Here is an 18,101-nt window from a genome sequence, read left to right on the forward strand (position 1 = left end):
TTCCAGCACCAGTTTATCAAAACAGGGTGTGAGTATTAACCAACGTTTGCAGCACATAATATTGTATTATCATATGTATCTCTTGAATAACTGTGATACAACTGTAACTCTGTAATTCTCACTGTTTTACCATTTGCTTACTATTTCATTGATTTTAATAAAAAGTCTTTATGACGATAACTGTCTCTGTATGAGCTTCCTGTCTTACCCCCGAAGGTCCTTTTATAAACGCTGTGAAGCCTGATTCAGGACAAACTTTATCTTCTGATCAAACAAACTGGCAAGCCTAAACCCATACTAATTAACATCAATAATAATAATTATTAATATTATTAATTAATTAAAATTCAATAAAATTAAATTAAGTTGATAAATTAAATCAACACTACTAACACACCCCAAAACAGGCTACAAGGTGGGCCTGATCCTGTGAGGTGATGGGGTCCTCCCTTCCTATTGACTTCAGTGAAAGGTGCTGCTCAGCACCTCCCAGGATCTGAGTCCATCAGCACAACAAGCAAAGCCCAGGGGAAAGGAAAGGAGATCTCCCACAGGGCATTCAATAAAGCACCCGAGAGTAGTAAACGTGGATTTTATTTAAAAACGTGACATTGCACAGTAAACTACTAGCAGTAACTTCATACAGTTCATCTACCTGTGTCCACGCTGGCCTGCGTGTGAGGGGGAGGGAAAAAGATCTCTGAGCAGAGACTACATTTCTTTGATGCTAATGCCATGACTGGCCCCCACTCCCTCCTCTGGTCCCCCCGCCCGGCCAGGTATAGCATACATGGCATGGGATAGAATACATTGGACTGAAGCAAGCTCTTTAACAGACACAGTGGGTGGACAGGAATTTCTGGAGCGGTGGGACAGGGCTCTCGATCCTTGTCCCTCTTCCCCAGCCTATACACACGGCTTTCACAGCTGTAACAGCTTTACCCCAAGTAGAATTTTTCCTGCATGTTCAAAGTCTTCCAAGAGGATAGATGCTCTTGGGGCAGTCCAGGGGCTCCTCCTCACAGGCCAGACCCCTCTTCTATTTCTCCTTTGGAAAACAAAAAGAACATCCCCTTTTCTTTGGGGATGTGTGACGCTCTGCCGGAGAACACCTTGCTCTCAGATCCCAAATGGGTTCTCAGCCATCGGCTCTTCTTTTCCACGTGTCCTAGGAAATCCACACTGGCACCCCTTGAGGGCACTTTGCTTTGTAACACTGAGTGGCCATTTATGGTAAACGGTTGGCCCCCGAAAGCCCAGTTTGTTCTCCATTCCTCTCCTCGGAAGTGCAAAAATGTCTGGCCATGGTCTGCATAGCTGGGTTACAGAGCAATTTGCATAGTGGAGCTCAGAGCTCAGCCGCTAATATGGAGTTGTTTTCTTACAAAATACAACTAAAAGACTAAGTACTGGTAGTAAATATGGACAGGCTAGGAAGGGTGCGCTTGTGGGTCCGTTTGCAGGGCATGGCTAGACCAGGCCAGCTGCCTTCTCTTGCACATTGTATTCCTTGTTCTTCTTCACCCGCCAGTTGATGATGACTAGCAGCAGAATGCCAAGAAGTTTATACCCTATCTGGAGGCCTATGTATCTGGCAAGAGAAAGAAATAGAGAAAAAGAGGAGTGTGAAACTGCCAGGAACAAACTCCGATCTGATGGGGCCAGTCCCTGTGCTCGCTAAGATGGCCCTGCTGCTCTCTTGGAATGAGCCCCGAGCTCTGCTGAACCTTTGGAGTCTGCAAGCTGACCGAGGAGAGGCAGTGCAGTGCCATAGCTAGGGCGGTGGCTTCCTGGCTCTGCCACTGAGTGCTGTGACCTCGGGCAACTCCTGGCTCCCCTGTTTGCCTCTCCCAACATCTGTGTGTTTAGCCTGGAAGCTCTTCAGTGCAGGGACTTTCTCCTGCATGGCCAGCACCTACCACAATTCTGCCCCATCTCAACGGTGGGTTTTCAGACCTCCTGGGACACCAATAACACCACTAACTGTTCAGCTCTGATAGTTAGTTGTGCTGCACGGGGGGCTCTGCAATGAGACCAGCGCTCTGTGTGTGAGAGAGGGGTCATCCTAACTCGGAGCCCTCTCCTAGCTACACTTTAGCCTATCCTAAAAGAAAATCCCTCCAGCTAAAATATAACCCAGGCAGGAGACAGGTTACTTGCCTCACATCTAGCAACCCAGCGAGGGAGGAACATCTCTACACTGCTGAGGGGTAGGGTCTTTGGCTTATCCCACTATTTACAGTAGCAGCAGTGCTCAGACCATGCTCACACATGCCCTTCCTCTCCCATAGTCTCCTCTCAATCCCCTCCTTTGATCTGGTTTGCCTGCCCCCAAGTCCCTGGACTATCTTGAGCATGCAGCCAGTTGCCTGATCGCCCCCGCTGACGTCTTTCTCAATCCTCTGAGCCAACTGAAAAGAGAAAAACTCTCAGGAACCCCCTTCCCAATGCCGCCTTCTGCCACCGCTTGGCTGTCAAAATGGACTCCCCAGGGCCTGGTGCTCTGAAGGCAGTGGGAACGTATGGCTCCCTGAGAACCACCAGCCTGACCCATTCCAAGGCGGGGATGGGCTTGTCCCCAGGAGAGCTGGCTCTGAGTACCTGCTACGAAGGAAGTCGTTGTTGTAGTAGGCACAGAATCCTCGCTTGCTGCATTGCTTATTCCAGTGGAGGCAGGAGGAGTCAATGATGACACCAAAGAGAGCTGGAGCAGGCAACCAGGCTGCCATGGCCAGGGGGAGAAGGGGAAGAAAGCATGTGAGACCAGTGTCACACTCCTTGCCCCGCAATATAGACATAGCTGCCTATTTAAATTCCCTCTCCTGTTTGCAGGGAGGGTGTTTCAAACCCAGCCTGGCATCCTGCTCCCCCTGGGGGCAGGCCTGATACTTTGCATCTGCTTTACCCCATCTGGAGCACCCTTTCCATTATAAGCCAACCCAGCTGCTTGGGCGCCATGCCAGGACTCTCCCATGGTGCCTATGCTTTGTCTGGTCCCTGTAGCTGGAACTCAGTCAGTGGCTTACTGCTAGGTCATGCCACAGGGAGGACGTCATTTTGCATGCAAGTGTACAATTGCACGCCTGACTAAAAACATCCCAGCATGCACTGGCCTCAGTCCCAGTCACTCTCTCTTCAGAGCTCAACTTGAAACCTTCCTCTTCACTTTAACCTGTCACTGAAATTGACCCCTCCATTTTTGCTTTCCCCCAGCCTTCTGTCAGTGGCTACCTACTTCGCACCACTAATGGGGCCTTGAAACGGACGTCAGTTACACTTACACTCCTCTTACAGCTGCTTGACGTTGGTGGGAGAGATCCTCAGCTGAAGTCAAGGGAGGTCTGATGATTTCCACCAGCTGAAGATCTGCCCCGCACAGCAGTGTAAAGCAGGGTCAGTATAAAAGAGAATTGGGCTCTACATTCCTTTCCTGGCTGCATGATAGCGGCTGCACCTTTTTATAATAATAATGGAGATATCCTATCTCCTAGCACTGAAAGGGACCTTGAAAGGTCATCGAGTCCAGCCCCCTGACTTCACTAGCAGGACCAAGTACTGATTTTGCCCCAGATCCCTAAGTAGCCCCCTCAAGGATTGAACTCACAACCCTGGGTTTAGCAGGCCAATGCTCAAACCACTGAGATATCCCAACTAAATCATCCCAGCCAGGGCTTAGTCAAGCTTGCTTCTTTCCTCCCAGTTTGTGCAATAATTGGAGGCTTGTACAAGGAGCTGGAGTCAGACAGACACTCACCTAAAAGTCTCATCAGTAAGAATTGGACTCCAATAGCAAATGACTTTTCATCCTGGTTCACCAACCTGTAGGGGAGAAGTTAGAGAAGATCAGATCCAAAAGCTGGACTCGTCATTTTTGATGTATTGCCCTGTGCAGATAATGAACAGGTTGGAATCTGCATTCCGGTGGCTTGGGGCTCACCACATCTCATGGGATGTGCAAAGCTTAAAGATACAGTCAAGCCAGATTTCTCTTGATATGAAAGATGTGGGGGAAAGGGATGTTTAAGTAATTCCTGAGGGAATTGGCCAGATTCAGAGGGGACGTCACTGGTGACTGGAGCTGGCTGGAAAATGGTAAGTATTTTCTATGAAAAAAATCAAAAGAAAGGAGAAATATTTCCCCCTAAATATTTTGCAGAATTTTTCCATGAAAAACTGAAAACGAAGGGCTGAGAGAGGATCTGATTGCTGTCTATAAATTCATTAGTGGGTAAACACCTGGGAGGGAGAAGAGCTATTTAATCTAACAGACAATATTGGCACAAGAACAAATGGGTATGAAGTGGCTGTGAGTACATTTAGGCTGGAAATGAGAAAGTTTCTATCCATCACAGGATGGAGGTTCTGGGATATTCTTCCAATAGGAAGAGTGGGGGAAGCAACCAAAGAGAGGGGGAAGCAACCCAACTATCTTTAAGATGGAGCTTGATAACTATATGAAAACATTATATGACAGATTACACGTCTGCGACAGTAGGTGACTGGACTGTGGCCCAAGTGGTCCCTTCCAGTTCCATGTTCTATGAAAACCCAAAACCTGTTGGATCTTGAAAACTGAAGTATTTCTGGTTTTCAGAAACCTCACCCCAAACAAACATTTTCCAGTTTTTGAAATATTGGTTGTTTTTGAAAACTGAATTTTTTTCCGTTTCTGTTTTTTCATAAACCCCCTCAGAAAATGTCATCCAAAACAAAAAATGTTTGCAAAACTTGGTTTAGAAACAAGGCGGTTTTCTTGTTAGAAACCTGTTTCTAAGACAAATGCTGCTCAGCTCGCTGGTGATGTAAGTCACTCCTTGGTGGTGAGTGGAAGGAACTGATGTGCTCAAGGACAGAAAGGGGAAGTAGCAGGAAAGGCAGCCAGCAGACGCGATGAAGGTAAAGAGTGGGAGGAGTTCCACAGCCTCTTGGTTGATTTTACTGCTGCATCCACTCAGTGGAATGTAACTTACACCACCACTTACATCACATCTGAATTTGGTCCAATGACTTAGTATATTCAGATATCTAACAAGCAAGTTCCATTGGGGCCATGCAGCAATTTCACACCTTCCTTGAGCATATGAAGGACGCTATTCTTTTGGAAATCTGGGTCTCTGGACAGGACTGGAGGAGATAGGTGAGTTCTGACCTGGTGAAGAAAGTAGCTTTGGGCTGAAGAGCATGCAGCGGGGAGATGGGGATGAAGGGCGGAGGAATGAGAAAGAGGCAAGGGCTGCTGCATTCAGCTAGGAGGAAGAGGCTCTTGGGGAGCCCTGTGTCTTAAGGGGGTCCAAAAAGTTGGTGGATCTGGGTTGGGTTTAGTCTTAATTCACCTCTGCTTGCGAGCCTAAGAAGATACAGGGCCAGATCCTCAGCTGCCATAAATCCATGTAGCTCCATTGATATCCCTTAGTTCTGATATTGACTTCCATGGAGCTCAGCCAATCAGCACCTGCTGAAGACCTGGCCCATACTTCCTGGCCTTTCTTTAAAAGACAACATACCAACCCCAGTCTCCTAGTTGCCTCTTGCCAGTGATAGACCTAGGCTGTGTGACCCATGCAGCCGCATAAAGTCTAACTCTTTCAGAGCCCCCACCACACACAGACACTCACCCCACTAGCCGGAATAGCATCCCCAATTCCCCATCCGGCAGACCACATCAGAGAAAGAGTTCTCCAACTGCCCTCCCCGGGCTCCAATTCAAAAGTCCATGTAGGGTGCCACAAACAGTCACAGACTATTATACATAGGCAAGGAGGGGTGTGTCACCCCAGGCAGTCAGGAATGAGGCAGCCCGTGTGGAGAGAACAAGGAGGAGAACTGGTCACAGATGGAGAGGAAATTTGCCAGTGCTTTGCATGTGATACTTCATATGAGGTCCCATGAAACTGAACTTTGTTGCTTACCGTAATACCATCATGTAGAGGGGATTGTGAGACAGGCAGGCTATCAGCGCAGCACACGAGATGAGGAATATGACAGGAAGAAGTAAATGGGAACAGCTGACCTGACAGGAACCTGTCTTTGCTGAGGACTGTCCATTCTTGGTGTGGATACAGGAGCAGTTCACGTAGATCTGTTTAGGGCATTAAAAAAGGACAGTAAAACATCTCCTGAGATCAGTGTATCTGGAGCAGAATTTTTGGGACTCTAACCATCCCAGTTCTCTTCTCCCACCAGTTTTCCATGGAGTAATGGCACTGGCCTCAGTGGTAGGAGTGAGAAGAATATGGCCAATATTAAAAAAATAATATTGTGAAGTCATCATTCAGTGCTTAGTGATGCTTGCTCAACAGGAACCTAGCATAGCCCAGGAAGACCTAGATCACACACAGTTACTAAAAGTCCTACTGAAAAACAAAACACCTAAAAAACATATCCAAAATTTAGGCTACATAAAGAAGCCACAAGAGTACAACAGTGCAGGAAACCAGCAGCAGGGCAAGGGGCTACCCAGTTTATTGTGTTCAGAGCAATATGTATGATTATCTGCCTTGTGGGCAGATGGCGTGTGTGTGCATGAGGTACAGGAAACTCATGGCTCTCAGAGAAAGAGTACAGGCTCTGAAGGCCACAGTGGCTGAGCTGGAGGAGCATAGGAGGACAGAGGTTCAGGGAGGAGACTTTTAGGGACATCATAGAGTGGTTCCACCTCCTGTCTGACAGCTCGTGTGTCAAGGAGGATGAAAGTCACAGGGCAGGAGATCATAGAATCATAGAACATCAGGGTTGGAAGGGACCTCAGGAGGTCATCTAGTCCAACCCCCTGCTCAAAGCAGGACCAATCCCCAACTACATCATCCCAGCCGGGGCTTTGTCAAGCCTGACCTTAAAAACCTCTAAGGAAGGGGATTCCACCACCTCCCTAGGTAACCCATTCCAGTGCTTCACCACCCTTCTAGTGAAAACGTTTTTCCTAATATCCAACCTAAACCTCCCCCACTGCAACTTGAGACCATTACTCCTTGTTCTGTCATCTGCTACCACTGAGAACAGTCTAGATCCATACTCTTTGGGACCTCCTTTCAGGTAGTTGAAAGCAGCTCTTCTGCAGACTAAACAATCCCAGTTCCCTCAGCCTCTCCTCATAAGTCATGTGCTCCAGCCCCCTAATCATTTTTATTGCCCTCCGCTGGACTCTTCCAATTTTTCCACATCCTTCTTGTAGTGTGGGGCCCAAAACCTGGACACAGTACTCCAGATGATGCCTCACCAATGTCAAATAGAAGGGAATGATCACGTTCCTCGATCTGCTGGCAATGCCCCTACTTATACAGCCCAAAATTCTGTTAGCCTTCTTGGCAACAACGGCACACTGTCAACTCATATCCAGCTTCTCGTCCACTGTAACCCCTAGATCCTTTTCTGCAGAACTGCTGCCTAGCCATTCGGTCCCTAATCTGTAGCAGTGCATGGGATTCTTCCGTCCTAAGTACAGGACTCTGCACTTGTCCTTGTTGAACCTTATCCGATTTCTTTTGGCCCAATCCTCTAATTTGTCTAGGTCCCTCTTTATCCTATCCCTACCCTCCAGCGTATCTACCACTCCTCCCAGTTTAGTGTCATCTGCAAACTTGCTGCGGGTGCAGTCCACGCCATCCTCTAGATCATTAATGAAGATATTGAACAAAACCAGCCCCAGGACCAACCCTTGGGGCACTCCGCTTGATACTAGTTGCCAGCTAGACATGGAGCCATTGATCACTACCTGTTGAGCCTGATGATCTAGCCAGCTTTCTATCCACCTTATAGTCCATTCATCCAGCCCATACTTCTTTAACTTGCCGGCAAGATCATCAAGCTGGAGCGGAGGGACATGATCCCATAGTTGAGACTCACCTTCTGGATGATGTCATGGTATCTTCTTGCACTGAGGATATCCCTCCAGGACAGGGAACCCAGTTATTAAGATAAGACAGGCCATAATAGTACCAGAAGCAATTATTAGAGCCATAGATAGTTGGATTTGTGATGACCAGGAGAATGGCATGATGAACTGCCTACCGGATGTGAAAGTAATGGATCTCATGAGACATCTAGATAACCTTATAGGTAGTACTGGGGAGGAGCCAGTGGTCATGGTACATGTAGGTACCAATGACATCGGGAAAGGCAGGAGAGAGGACCAGGAGGCCAAATTTAGGCTGCTAGGTAAGAGATTAAAGTCGAAGGCCTCCCTTGTAGCATTCTCTGAAATGCTTCCAGTTCCACATGCAGAGTCAGTAAAACAGGCAGAACTGCAAAGTCTAAATGCATGGATGAGACAATGGTGTAGGGCGGAAGGATTTAGGTTTATTAGGAACTGGGGAACCTTTTCAGGAAGGAGGAGCTTCTACAGGAACCAAAACGTAACCAGATTGCTGGCATGTACAATTAAAAAGGTTGTGGAGAATTTTTTAAGCTAAGGGCTGGGGCAAGCGGACAGGTGCAGAGGAGCATCCGGTTCAAGCGGAGACATCCCTCAGGGATAAATTCATTAAAGTGGAAACTCCACAGCCTAGTAAAGAGGATAGGAAAGAAGTTGGCAAAGTACAGGTGGGAGCTAGTGAGGAACAGTCAAATGTAGAAAAATCCATTTAAATATAACCAACTGAATATTGATAAAACATACAAATGCTTATATACAAACGCGAGAAGTCTACATACTAAGATGGGTAAACTAGAGTGCCTAACATTAAATGAGGATATTGCTACAACAGGAACCATGGAAACTTGGTGGAATGAGGATAATCAATGGGACACAGTAATATTAGGGTATAAAATATACAGGAATGACAGAGTAGGTTACTCTGGTGGGAGAGTGGCACTATATGTTAAAACAGCATAAAGCCAAATAAGGTGAAAATCGGAAATGACTCGAACAGAACCATAGTATCTCTGTGGACAGAGATTTGATGCTTGAATAATAAGAGTCTAGCAGTAGGAATATACCATCGACCACCTGACAGGATGGCGACAGTGACTGTGAAATGCTTAGGAAGGTTAAAGCTACAAAACCAGAAAATGTCATAATAATGGATGATTTCAATTATCCTCATAGTGACTGGGTAAATGGCACCTCAGGACATGACGCAGACATGAAATTTCTAGACACCATGAATGACTGCTTCTTGGAGCAGCTAATCCTGGAGCCCACAAAAGGAGAGGCAATTCCTGATTTAGTCCTAAGTGGAGCACAAGATCCGGTCCAAGAGGTAATGATAGCTGAACCACTTGGTAATAGCAACCATAATGTAATTACATTTAGCATTCCTGTAGGGAGGAAGTACACCAAAACCCCCACCCCAGTGACATTTAACTTTAAGAAGGGGATCTACACAATAATGAGGATGCTAGTTAGATGGAAAATAAAGAGAGCAGTCAGGAGGGTAAAATGCCTGTCATAGCTGGGTCATGGGCGGCAGACCTAGCAGTCAGAACCAGAGTCCACAGTCACAAGACAGGGGTCAAGAGCCAGCTGGGTCAGGACTTCAAGAGGTCAGAAGCAGGAGACAAACTGGAGATCCGACCCACGTGTCAGGAACCAGGGGCTCAGAGGCAGGTGACAAACTGCAGGTCAGGAACCACAAGTCAGATGCCAACAGGCCAGGTGGGTCAGTAGGCCAGAAGATCAAGCCAGGGACACAGGAGGGGGAAGCAGGAAGCACAAGGCACAGAGTCCAGAGCAGGGTGGAGCCCACTAGTTCAAATAACTTCCTGCTGCTGGCTCAAACGGGGCCAGCAGGCCAATCAGCCATGCTGGGATGCTGCCAATCAGACCTCAGGGGCAGAACCTCATGTGTCTCAAGTGAGCTATTGCTAACATCCGCCAGGTGGAGAGTTGGGGCATGGCTGCTCCCAGGCAGACCTGTAGGTTGTAGCAGCAGGCAAAGTACTTTAAAACACCATAATAGAGGCTCAGACTACATGTATACCCCAAATGAAAAAAGATAGCAGGAAGACCAAAAGAATGCCACCCTGGCTAAACAGCAGAGCTTTACAGGCTAAAAGGTGCCCTTTAAAATTTGGAGGTCATATACTAATGAGGAAAAGAGGAAGGAGCACACACTCCAGCAAATAAAATGTAAAGGTGTAACAAGACAGGCCAAGAAAGAATTTGAGAAGCAACTTGCTAAAGACACAAAAACTAACAGTAACAACAACAACAACAAAAGTAAGTAGATCAGAAGCAGGAAGCCTGCCAAACAATCAGTGGGGCCACTGGACGATCAAGGTGCTAAATGAGCGCTCAAGGAAGACAAGGTCATCACAGAGATGCTAAATAAATTCTTTGAATCCATCTTCACTGCACAGGATGTGAAGGGGATTCCCACATCAGAGCTATTCTTTTTGGACAATAGATCTGAAGTATTGTCAGAGACTTATGCGTCAATAGAAGAGGTTTTAGAACAGACTGACAAACTAAAAAGTAATGAACTTCCCCAATTTATTAGAATTCTTTGAAGGAGTCAACATGCACATGGAGAAAGGTGATCTAGTCGATATAGTGCACTTGGATTTTCAAAAAGCCATTGACAATGTCCCTCATCAAAGGCTCTTAAGGAAACAAAGTAGCCATGAGATAAGAGGGAAGGTCCTCTCATGGATCAGTAACTGATTGAAAGACAAGGAAACAAAAGGTAAGAATAAATGGTCAGTTTTCACAATGAAGAGAGGTGAATAGCGGGGTCCCCCAAGGATCTGTCCTGTGGCCTGTGCTGTTCAAAATATTCATTAATGATCTGGAAAAGGGGGGTGCACTGTGAAGTGGCAAAATTTGCAGATGGTACAAAATTGTCCTAGATAGGTAAATCCAAAGCTGACTGTGAAAAGGTACAAAGGATCTCACTAAACTGGGTGACTGGGCAACAAAATGTCAGATGAAATTCTACATCGATAAGTGTAAAGTAACACATATTAGAAAACACAGTCCCAACTATACATATATATGCAATGATGGGTTCTAAATTAGCTGTTACCACCCAAGAAAGATGTTGAAGTCATTGTGGATCGTTCTCTGAAAACTTCCACTCAATGTGCAGCTGTGGTCAAAAACTCCTATAGTATGTTAGAAATTATTATGAAAGGGATAGAAAATAAGACAGAAATTATCATAATGCCTCTATATAAAGTCCTGGTGCGCGCACACCTTGAATACTGTGTCCGGTTTTGGTCGCCTCATCTCAAAAAGAACACAGAGGAACTGAAAAAGACTCAGAGAAGGACACTAAAGATGAACAGGGGTATGGAATGGCTTCCATACAAGGAGAGAATAAAAAGATTAGGGCTGTTCAGCTTTCAGGACGTTGAAAATGTCTACATTTTTCATTGCTTTGATTAAAACTTTAGACATTTTTAATAGCTACACAATGCTTGTTTGAGATGTATCGCTATGCCAAGCAGAATTTGTTCAGTGTTTAACCTGGAACCAATAATCCAGAAGAACAGGCATCCAAGGTGATAAATCATGTTTGGTGTGAAGAGGAAGAAAGTCAAATGATTGCAAGCCTCATCAAAGCTCTTCTTTTGCTTTGAGGCAAAATTAATTATACTTGTCCAAGTGTTCCGTGATCACCTTATTCCAAACATGAAGCTCTGGGGAAAGTCCTGCGCTCAGAGAAGTATGCACATGCTACTGGTGAGTCAGAAGCTGGCATGGCAATACCAATGCACACTTAGAGAGAAGTGCCCTTTGTTGGGACTGTTTTGCAACCCGCAACAATGTCACCGCAAAAGCACCGTGGGTTTTGATTCTGAGAAAATGACCACCATAGCTAGAGGTGGCTCCTGACACCTGATCTTATGGGCTTCCAGAAAACAGTTTAGATTCCAGCCCATCAATGTGACTTTGTTGGCCAGATGGCTCAGCAGTGTGTCATCTCCCCAGCCCCTGGAATCCAAGTTGCCGCTACTTACCACGTGCTTGGGAGTGGAGGAATTAACAACGGAATCCGTACAGCCAGCATCGCAGGGAGAGATATACTCCACGTTATTGTCTCCACAGACTGGGTGAAAGAGGTTCTCTGAGCAGGAGCATCCAGTGGGGCACTTAGCTTGTGATTGGGAACTTGATGTACTGCCAAGAAAATGGAAAAAATAAAATAAAATAAAATAAAATAAAAAAGGATAGGGAAAAAAACCCACCCTGTTGAATTCTATGCGTGATTAACCAATTTCCCTGTCTCTGTTTGTGTTGGGCCACTGCCATGCAGTAGCCTGGCCTTGTGCCTGATTCCTATGCCCCGGCAGGTACTGCTAAGGTTTACAGTGAACTTAGCAGTAATTACTCACATGTGCACGCAAACAAACATTCACACACTTTTTTTTGGTGGAAAAATAATAATCAGATAGCTAGAAATTTAACTGGGCTAAGGCCTCCGTCTGAAACCACATAACACCCAAATCGGAAGTGTGTGTGTGGGGGAAATCAGTTCAATCAGAATTGAAACTGGAAGCATGCTAGCTCGAACACACAAATTGAGGCAAGGGCTGCATTTAAACTTCACAGGACAAAAATCCCTACACTGATTTTTCTTTCCTTAGCACTACAGAGGAGCAGTAAATTTCTGCAGTAACATATGACCCAGTAATCCATCTTCAGGGATTACACTCAGTCAAATCTGGGGCATGGTGGATGGCAGGAGAGACTGCTTATGCTTTACTTCCTGCAGCAAATAGCTAACAGTCACCTGGGACTTTCCAGGTAAAGGGATTTTCCACTGCTCATGGGCTGCTGGCACTGAGGTGGGGAAGATTTCCAGAGCAATGTAAGGCATCGGCCAATAGACATCAGACCATAGAAAGAGTTTGACTAGCCTGATTTGACCCAAGCAACCTGTAGGGGAAGGAGAAGAGCAGGTTAAGGGAGCCACTGGGGAGAAGAGACAGTATCTGGAGTGGCTCAAACAATAGCCAGAAAGTGCTGAGCCCAAACCTTGCCCTGGAAGTGGATTGAGTTCACTGGGACTTCATGATGAGGTGGAAGGGGGCCTCTCTCTCTCTCTCTTTAGAAACAGTCTCCAGTTAAATCCCTATCTGACCTGTAGGATTTTGCCCTCCTCATTCAAAGTGACAAGGAATGTGGATTGTGGGTCCCTCCACTGCTGCCAGCCAGGGGTTCTGTGTACAGTGGATCCCTACAATCAGCAGTGGGGAACTCACTTACTACCTGTCCTGCCCAGGCTGCTTAGACATGGCAGCAAAGGGGCAAATGCCTGTTCTCCACTGTTGCATCTGACGAAGTGGGTATTCACCCACGAAAGCTTATGCTCCAATAAGTCTGTTAGTCTATAAGGTGCAACAGGACTCTTTGTCGCTTTTTACAGAGTCAGACTAACACGGCTACTCCTCTGATACTGTTCTCCACTGTAGTCTCCCAAGCTGCCATCTCCTCCAATGCAATTGTAACCCACACACCTCCTGGGTGTAGTGCTCTGTCTCAGCTAGTGGCACCAAGACCACTGAGAGACAGCGATTAGAGTCTGCTCTACAGCTGTAGCTAAGGGCCATATGGCTTTTAGCTCATGCAGTAGAGGCTCATGCATTTAGCTCCAGAGGTCCCAGGTTCGATCCCGTCCGCTGACGACTGGAGTCTGTCAGTGTTACACAATTATCAGAGAAACTCCAGCCCCACGCCTTCAAGCTGGGGAATGACAAACGTGGTCTCAAATTAAATCATAAAATTAAAAACCACCACCCGGCAGTGTATTGGAGTCCAAGGGCCACGTTCCCTGACCTCGCCCCAGCATTTCCAAGGCAGGAATGAGGTAGAGTCAGACTTTAATACACAGCATCACAGTGTAAAGGGACTGTTGCCCCCTTACTAACATTCAGTGGGGGTGTTTTGGTTGGCTAGCTCCCAGCCCTAAAAGGGGAAGGGTCAATGGGAAATCAGGAGCCTGAGACTGACAGTCCCCAGGAACATGGGGAGAGGCCAATGCTCCAGGTCAGCCTGATTGACAGGGCGGGCCAGCTAATCAGGGAGTCAGGAGGTCAGGGGAGTCCCGTCCTCCATGTGAACTGGAATGGCCTGAGTCAGACAGAGTGGGGCCGAGCTAAGCTGCTGGAAGCAGAGCTGCAGCCCCAAAGCCAGAGCACAGCCCAGAGAGAGCAGACCTGCCCTGGGAGGAGAGCTGCAGCAACCAGAGCCAGAGGGGCGAGAGAAGCAGCCCAGGGAGCTGAAGGCAGAGCAGCAGCAGCAGCCGTGCTGAGGCTGAGTGGAGCTGGAGCCGGGGCTGCAGCAGTCTGGAGCTGGGTGCGGTGAGCAGCTGGGGAGAGTGAGGGGGACCCTGGGCAGTGGGCCCAGTACAGGGAGACACCTCAGCCAAGAGGCCTTGCAGGCCAGACTTGGAGGGGGATTGTAACCCTGACAGGGTGGGGGCGACGCTGGGAAGAAGGGTCCTGCCACCTAGAGTCTGAGAGCTGGACACTGCCAGAGCAAGTGTCCAACTCGCAGCGTCTCTGTAGCACAGCCAGGGCCTGAGAAGGAGCCTGGGACCTACAAGGAACAGACTGAACTGCCCTGACGTTCCAGAGACACTGTTTGTAATGTTCCCTGCCACAGAGCGGGGTGATGTGTTTTCCTTTAACTTTTCCCATTTTTCCTTATTTTTTTTTAAATTAATTGTTAATTAAACAACTTGTATTTGCTTTAAATTGTATGAAATGATCAGTGGGTCAGGGAGGTGCCCAGTGCAAAGAGAGTACCCCGGACTGGGGACACCCTAGCCCCTGTCCTGGGTGACCACAGCAGGGTTGGGGGTCGAGACCCCCAGGAATCCCGGGCCCAGCCTTGTCAGGGTTTACGAGGACTCTGCCAGACAGGAGAGTGGAAGGGGAGTCCTCAAGGGCAAGGAGGCCTCTGGGTAAAGGAAGTGGGAGTGAGGACTCAGATCCTTTTGCTAGCCCACTTCACCGGGGTAGTGCAGAAGCCAGGAAAGTTCCCCACAATAGCGGGACCATTCCCCCGTGTACAACAGCATGCAGATATCTCTCAGCAGTGTGGCACCTGCTCCCTGCCTTCCACCAAAACACAGCAACTTGTCAGCAAGTGATGGGGGCAATTCAATCCCAGGGCCTGGTCAGCAGACACTGCCCCTGAGCTGATTGCGCCCCTCCCCCCCCGACAGCGACCGGACATACACAAACATCTTAGTGAATTCTGACACCACTAGAGGGCACAGGTGTGCTGACCCATAGCTCCAAATGGCATCTCCAAAGAGCCTGCAAGCCCCAAGTCTCTGCCGCTCTGCTTCACTTGTCCAGACTCTGATCTCAGACTGCAAAGAGGGGTGAGTGGCCTGGAACTGCAGCGGTAATGTACTCAGAGACCTCCAGGTAAGTTACCAGCCCCTACAGAGTAGCCTGCTCTCTTCCTTCAGAACAGCGCCACCGCAATTAACACACAGTGTTGAACTCTAGGCTGGGACGAATTCTTAGCTGGACCGAGGCTGATGGCCTGAGCTCCTGAAGCAAGCAGTCAGTCTGGCTTCAGCAGCCAGAGAACAGTGCTGAATGAAAGCACGGCCCGTGCCTTACAAATATTGGACACAAAGCTTTGTGCAGCTCAGTCGAGGGGCTGTCGTGACTGGTGCCTTCTAAATGTCTCGACTGAAGAACTGAGCCAGCTATGGCATGGGCCTTGAGGCCTTTGACGCCCTGCCTGCCTGTGAGAGGCAGGAATGGAAATACCGAGTTAGGTACCTGTGCCCTGAGGTGACTGGGATTCTTTTGCAAAGGATTTCATTCTAAGTCGTTTCACTCCTGTCTCTGAATCCTGGCCTCTCCAAGTGGGAGGTGCCTGAGGAAAGCAGCCCAGATGGGAAATACCATTGAGGTGCTAGAGGGGGCTTTCAGGACTGTCCCACTAAAATCCTGCCATCAACTGAAGGGAGAGTCAGGGGAGCTCTTTGCCTCTGATGCGGGTCACTCTCTCTGCCTATGGCTAAATCTGCCCTGCCGGAGATCCCATTAAAAACACTTGCGAAGAGGGAATTTTTGGTGTATGGAAGCCTGCGTCACAAGATCCAGCCTTACCCTACTAAGCTATGAGCCGGGGGTGAGAATCTTGGCAGGACCAGCTCTTCAGAGAAGTAGGCTACAAGTGAGATTCCCTTTCCTAATGGGACCAACTTCCAGGATTCTCCCCTTTTCTTTTAGTTTCCTAGCAGGAGCCTGGAGCCAGCCAGGCTGGTGCCTCAGGCCCAAGAGTGAGAATCCTCTCTGTCTGCTCTGTGCCGGGAAGCAGAATGGCAGGTATGTGCTTTTCCCCATAGGAATGAATCAGATAGCCCCAACGGGCAGGAACTTTCCCGAGAGAAGAGTATCTTCTCCAATCTCCCCATCCTTGCAGTATCTGAGTAGCTCATAATCAGTAATAGATTTATCCTTACAACTCCCCGGTGACGTAGGGAAATGCTATCATCCCCATTTTACATCGGGGAAACTGAGGCACGGAGCAGTCTTGTGATTTGCTCACAGTCATACCGGGAGCCTGTGGCAGGGCTAGAGAATGAACCCAGGACTCCTAGTCCCAAGTCAATGTCCTAACCCACAAAACTCCTTCCTGTCTCCTAGATCCTTTACCAGCTCCCCCACCACCACCCCACAATACAGGCTGAACACTGTGCTGTATGGCTAATTAGAGCTCCTCCACACATGGACAAATATTTTGGGGATCATTAGTAGATTTTTAAAATTGCCAACACTCCCAATGACTATTAACCACCGCTAACGAAGTACACTCAGTGCAGATCTCGCGAGCACCGTACAAATACTGCCAGCCATTTCCTAGAGTTTTGTTTGCCGAGCGCTGGTGTTGCTTTCCTTGGTTAGAAACATGTAAGCGTTTTTGTTTTAACTACGGGAGGATGAAGGGGGGAGAATGAATGGATAAAGTGGCCAGCCCCTGGCCCCTCCTGTTTGCAAGCAGCGCACCCCTGGGACAGAGGGCTTATCACAGGCCAAGAGAAACATCTGTGTGGAAGCCCCTTCATAAGATATTGGCAGTATGCTGGGAAATTGTCTGATTAAGGTGAAACTGACGAGCTCGGGATGGAGACCAAGTGCAACTTTATCTTAAATAAGTAAAAGGAGACAATAAGAGCCAAGAGTTCCCTCTCACACAGCCAGAGAGGCTATTCTCCAAGAGAAGGAGTGTGAGAGCCGCCTGGCTGTACTAACAGCCTTTAGACTGGGCAGGTGTTCCGCTAGCCAGAGACCCTCTCCCTTTTAGAAATGTAGGGATGAAATTTACAGAGGTAGCTTTGATTGATGTGGGAGTTGTGACGTTATTGACATAATCAGGGACTATATAGAACATGGTTGCAACCAAGGTCCTGTAGTGGCACCCAAATCTTGTATAAAGGGGGTCAAATGGGGTGTCTAAGACAAGGTTATGGTTTACTGGTTATGATTATGCTGTCTATGTGTGTATCAATTTTGTAGTTGAAGTTAAGAAGATTGGCTCTATACTGTCTGTATTTCAAACTTATGCTGTGCTTCTGGGTGACATCCCAGACAAGCTGGTGTTAGCTCTGCTTAGCCTGCTTGATGGCCCATTAAGGACCATCAGCTATACAATGGACCCATTGAGAGAAGGCAAATATGCCTTGAGACTCAGCAAAGTATGCAGGAACTGGCCCATGTGACTCCAGACTCCATTTTGCTGTAATTTTCCACAGTAAGAACAAAGAGGTTCTTACACCTGGAAAAGACTATATAAGGCTGATGCCTCATCTCCATTTTGTCTTTAATCCTGCTTCTTACCTCTGGAGGGACTTTGGTACAAATTAAAGCTCTGAACAAAGGACTGATGACCCATCCCAGCTGGAGATGTTCCAGAGACTTGATTTGAACCTGCAGTTTATTCTATCGCTGCTGCAAGCCTGAACCAAGAACTTTGCCATTACTGTATGTAATTGATTCCATTTAACCAATTCTAACTCTCATCTATATCTTTTTCCTTTTATGAATAAACCTTTAGATTTTAGATTCTAAAGGATTGGCAACAGCGTGATTTGTGGGGAAGATCTGATTTGTATATTGACCTGGGTCTGGGGCTTGGTCCTTTGGGATCGAGAGAATCTTTCTTTTATTGGGGTATTGGTTTTCATAACCAT

General features: G+C 47.5%; 1 protein-coding gene across 1 annotated transcript in view; it reads right to left on the reverse strand.

Moving 5' to 3' along the window:
* Positions 1–577: 577 nt before the first annotated feature.
* Positions 578–18,101, reverse strand: part of SLCO2A1 (solute carrier organic anion transporter family member 2A1) — an 84,417-nt gene continuing 66,893 nt past the window's right edge. The window contains exons 10-14 of the mRNA XM_034782044.1: positions 11,899–12,058; positions 5,910–6,079; positions 3,755–3,819; positions 2,602–2,722; positions 578–1,591 (exon numbers count right to left, since the gene is read on the reverse strand). Coding sequence (XP_034637935.1) covers positions 1,471–1,591; positions 2,602–2,722; positions 3,755–3,819; positions 5,910–6,079; positions 11,899–12,058 — 637 coding nt within the window. The 3' untranslated portion in view covers positions 578–1,470. The remainder of the gene's footprint in view (positions 1,592–2,601; positions 2,723–3,754; positions 3,820–5,909; positions 6,080–11,898; positions 12,059–18,101) is intronic.

This window comes from Trachemys scripta, chromosome 9 (assembly GCF_013100865.1).
Source record: "Trachemys scripta elegans isolate TJP31775 chromosome 9, CAS_Tse_1.0, whole genome shotgun sequence".
In the NCBI taxonomy this organism is placed as follows: Eukaryota; Metazoa; Chordata; order Testudines; family Emydidae; genus Trachemys; species Trachemys scripta.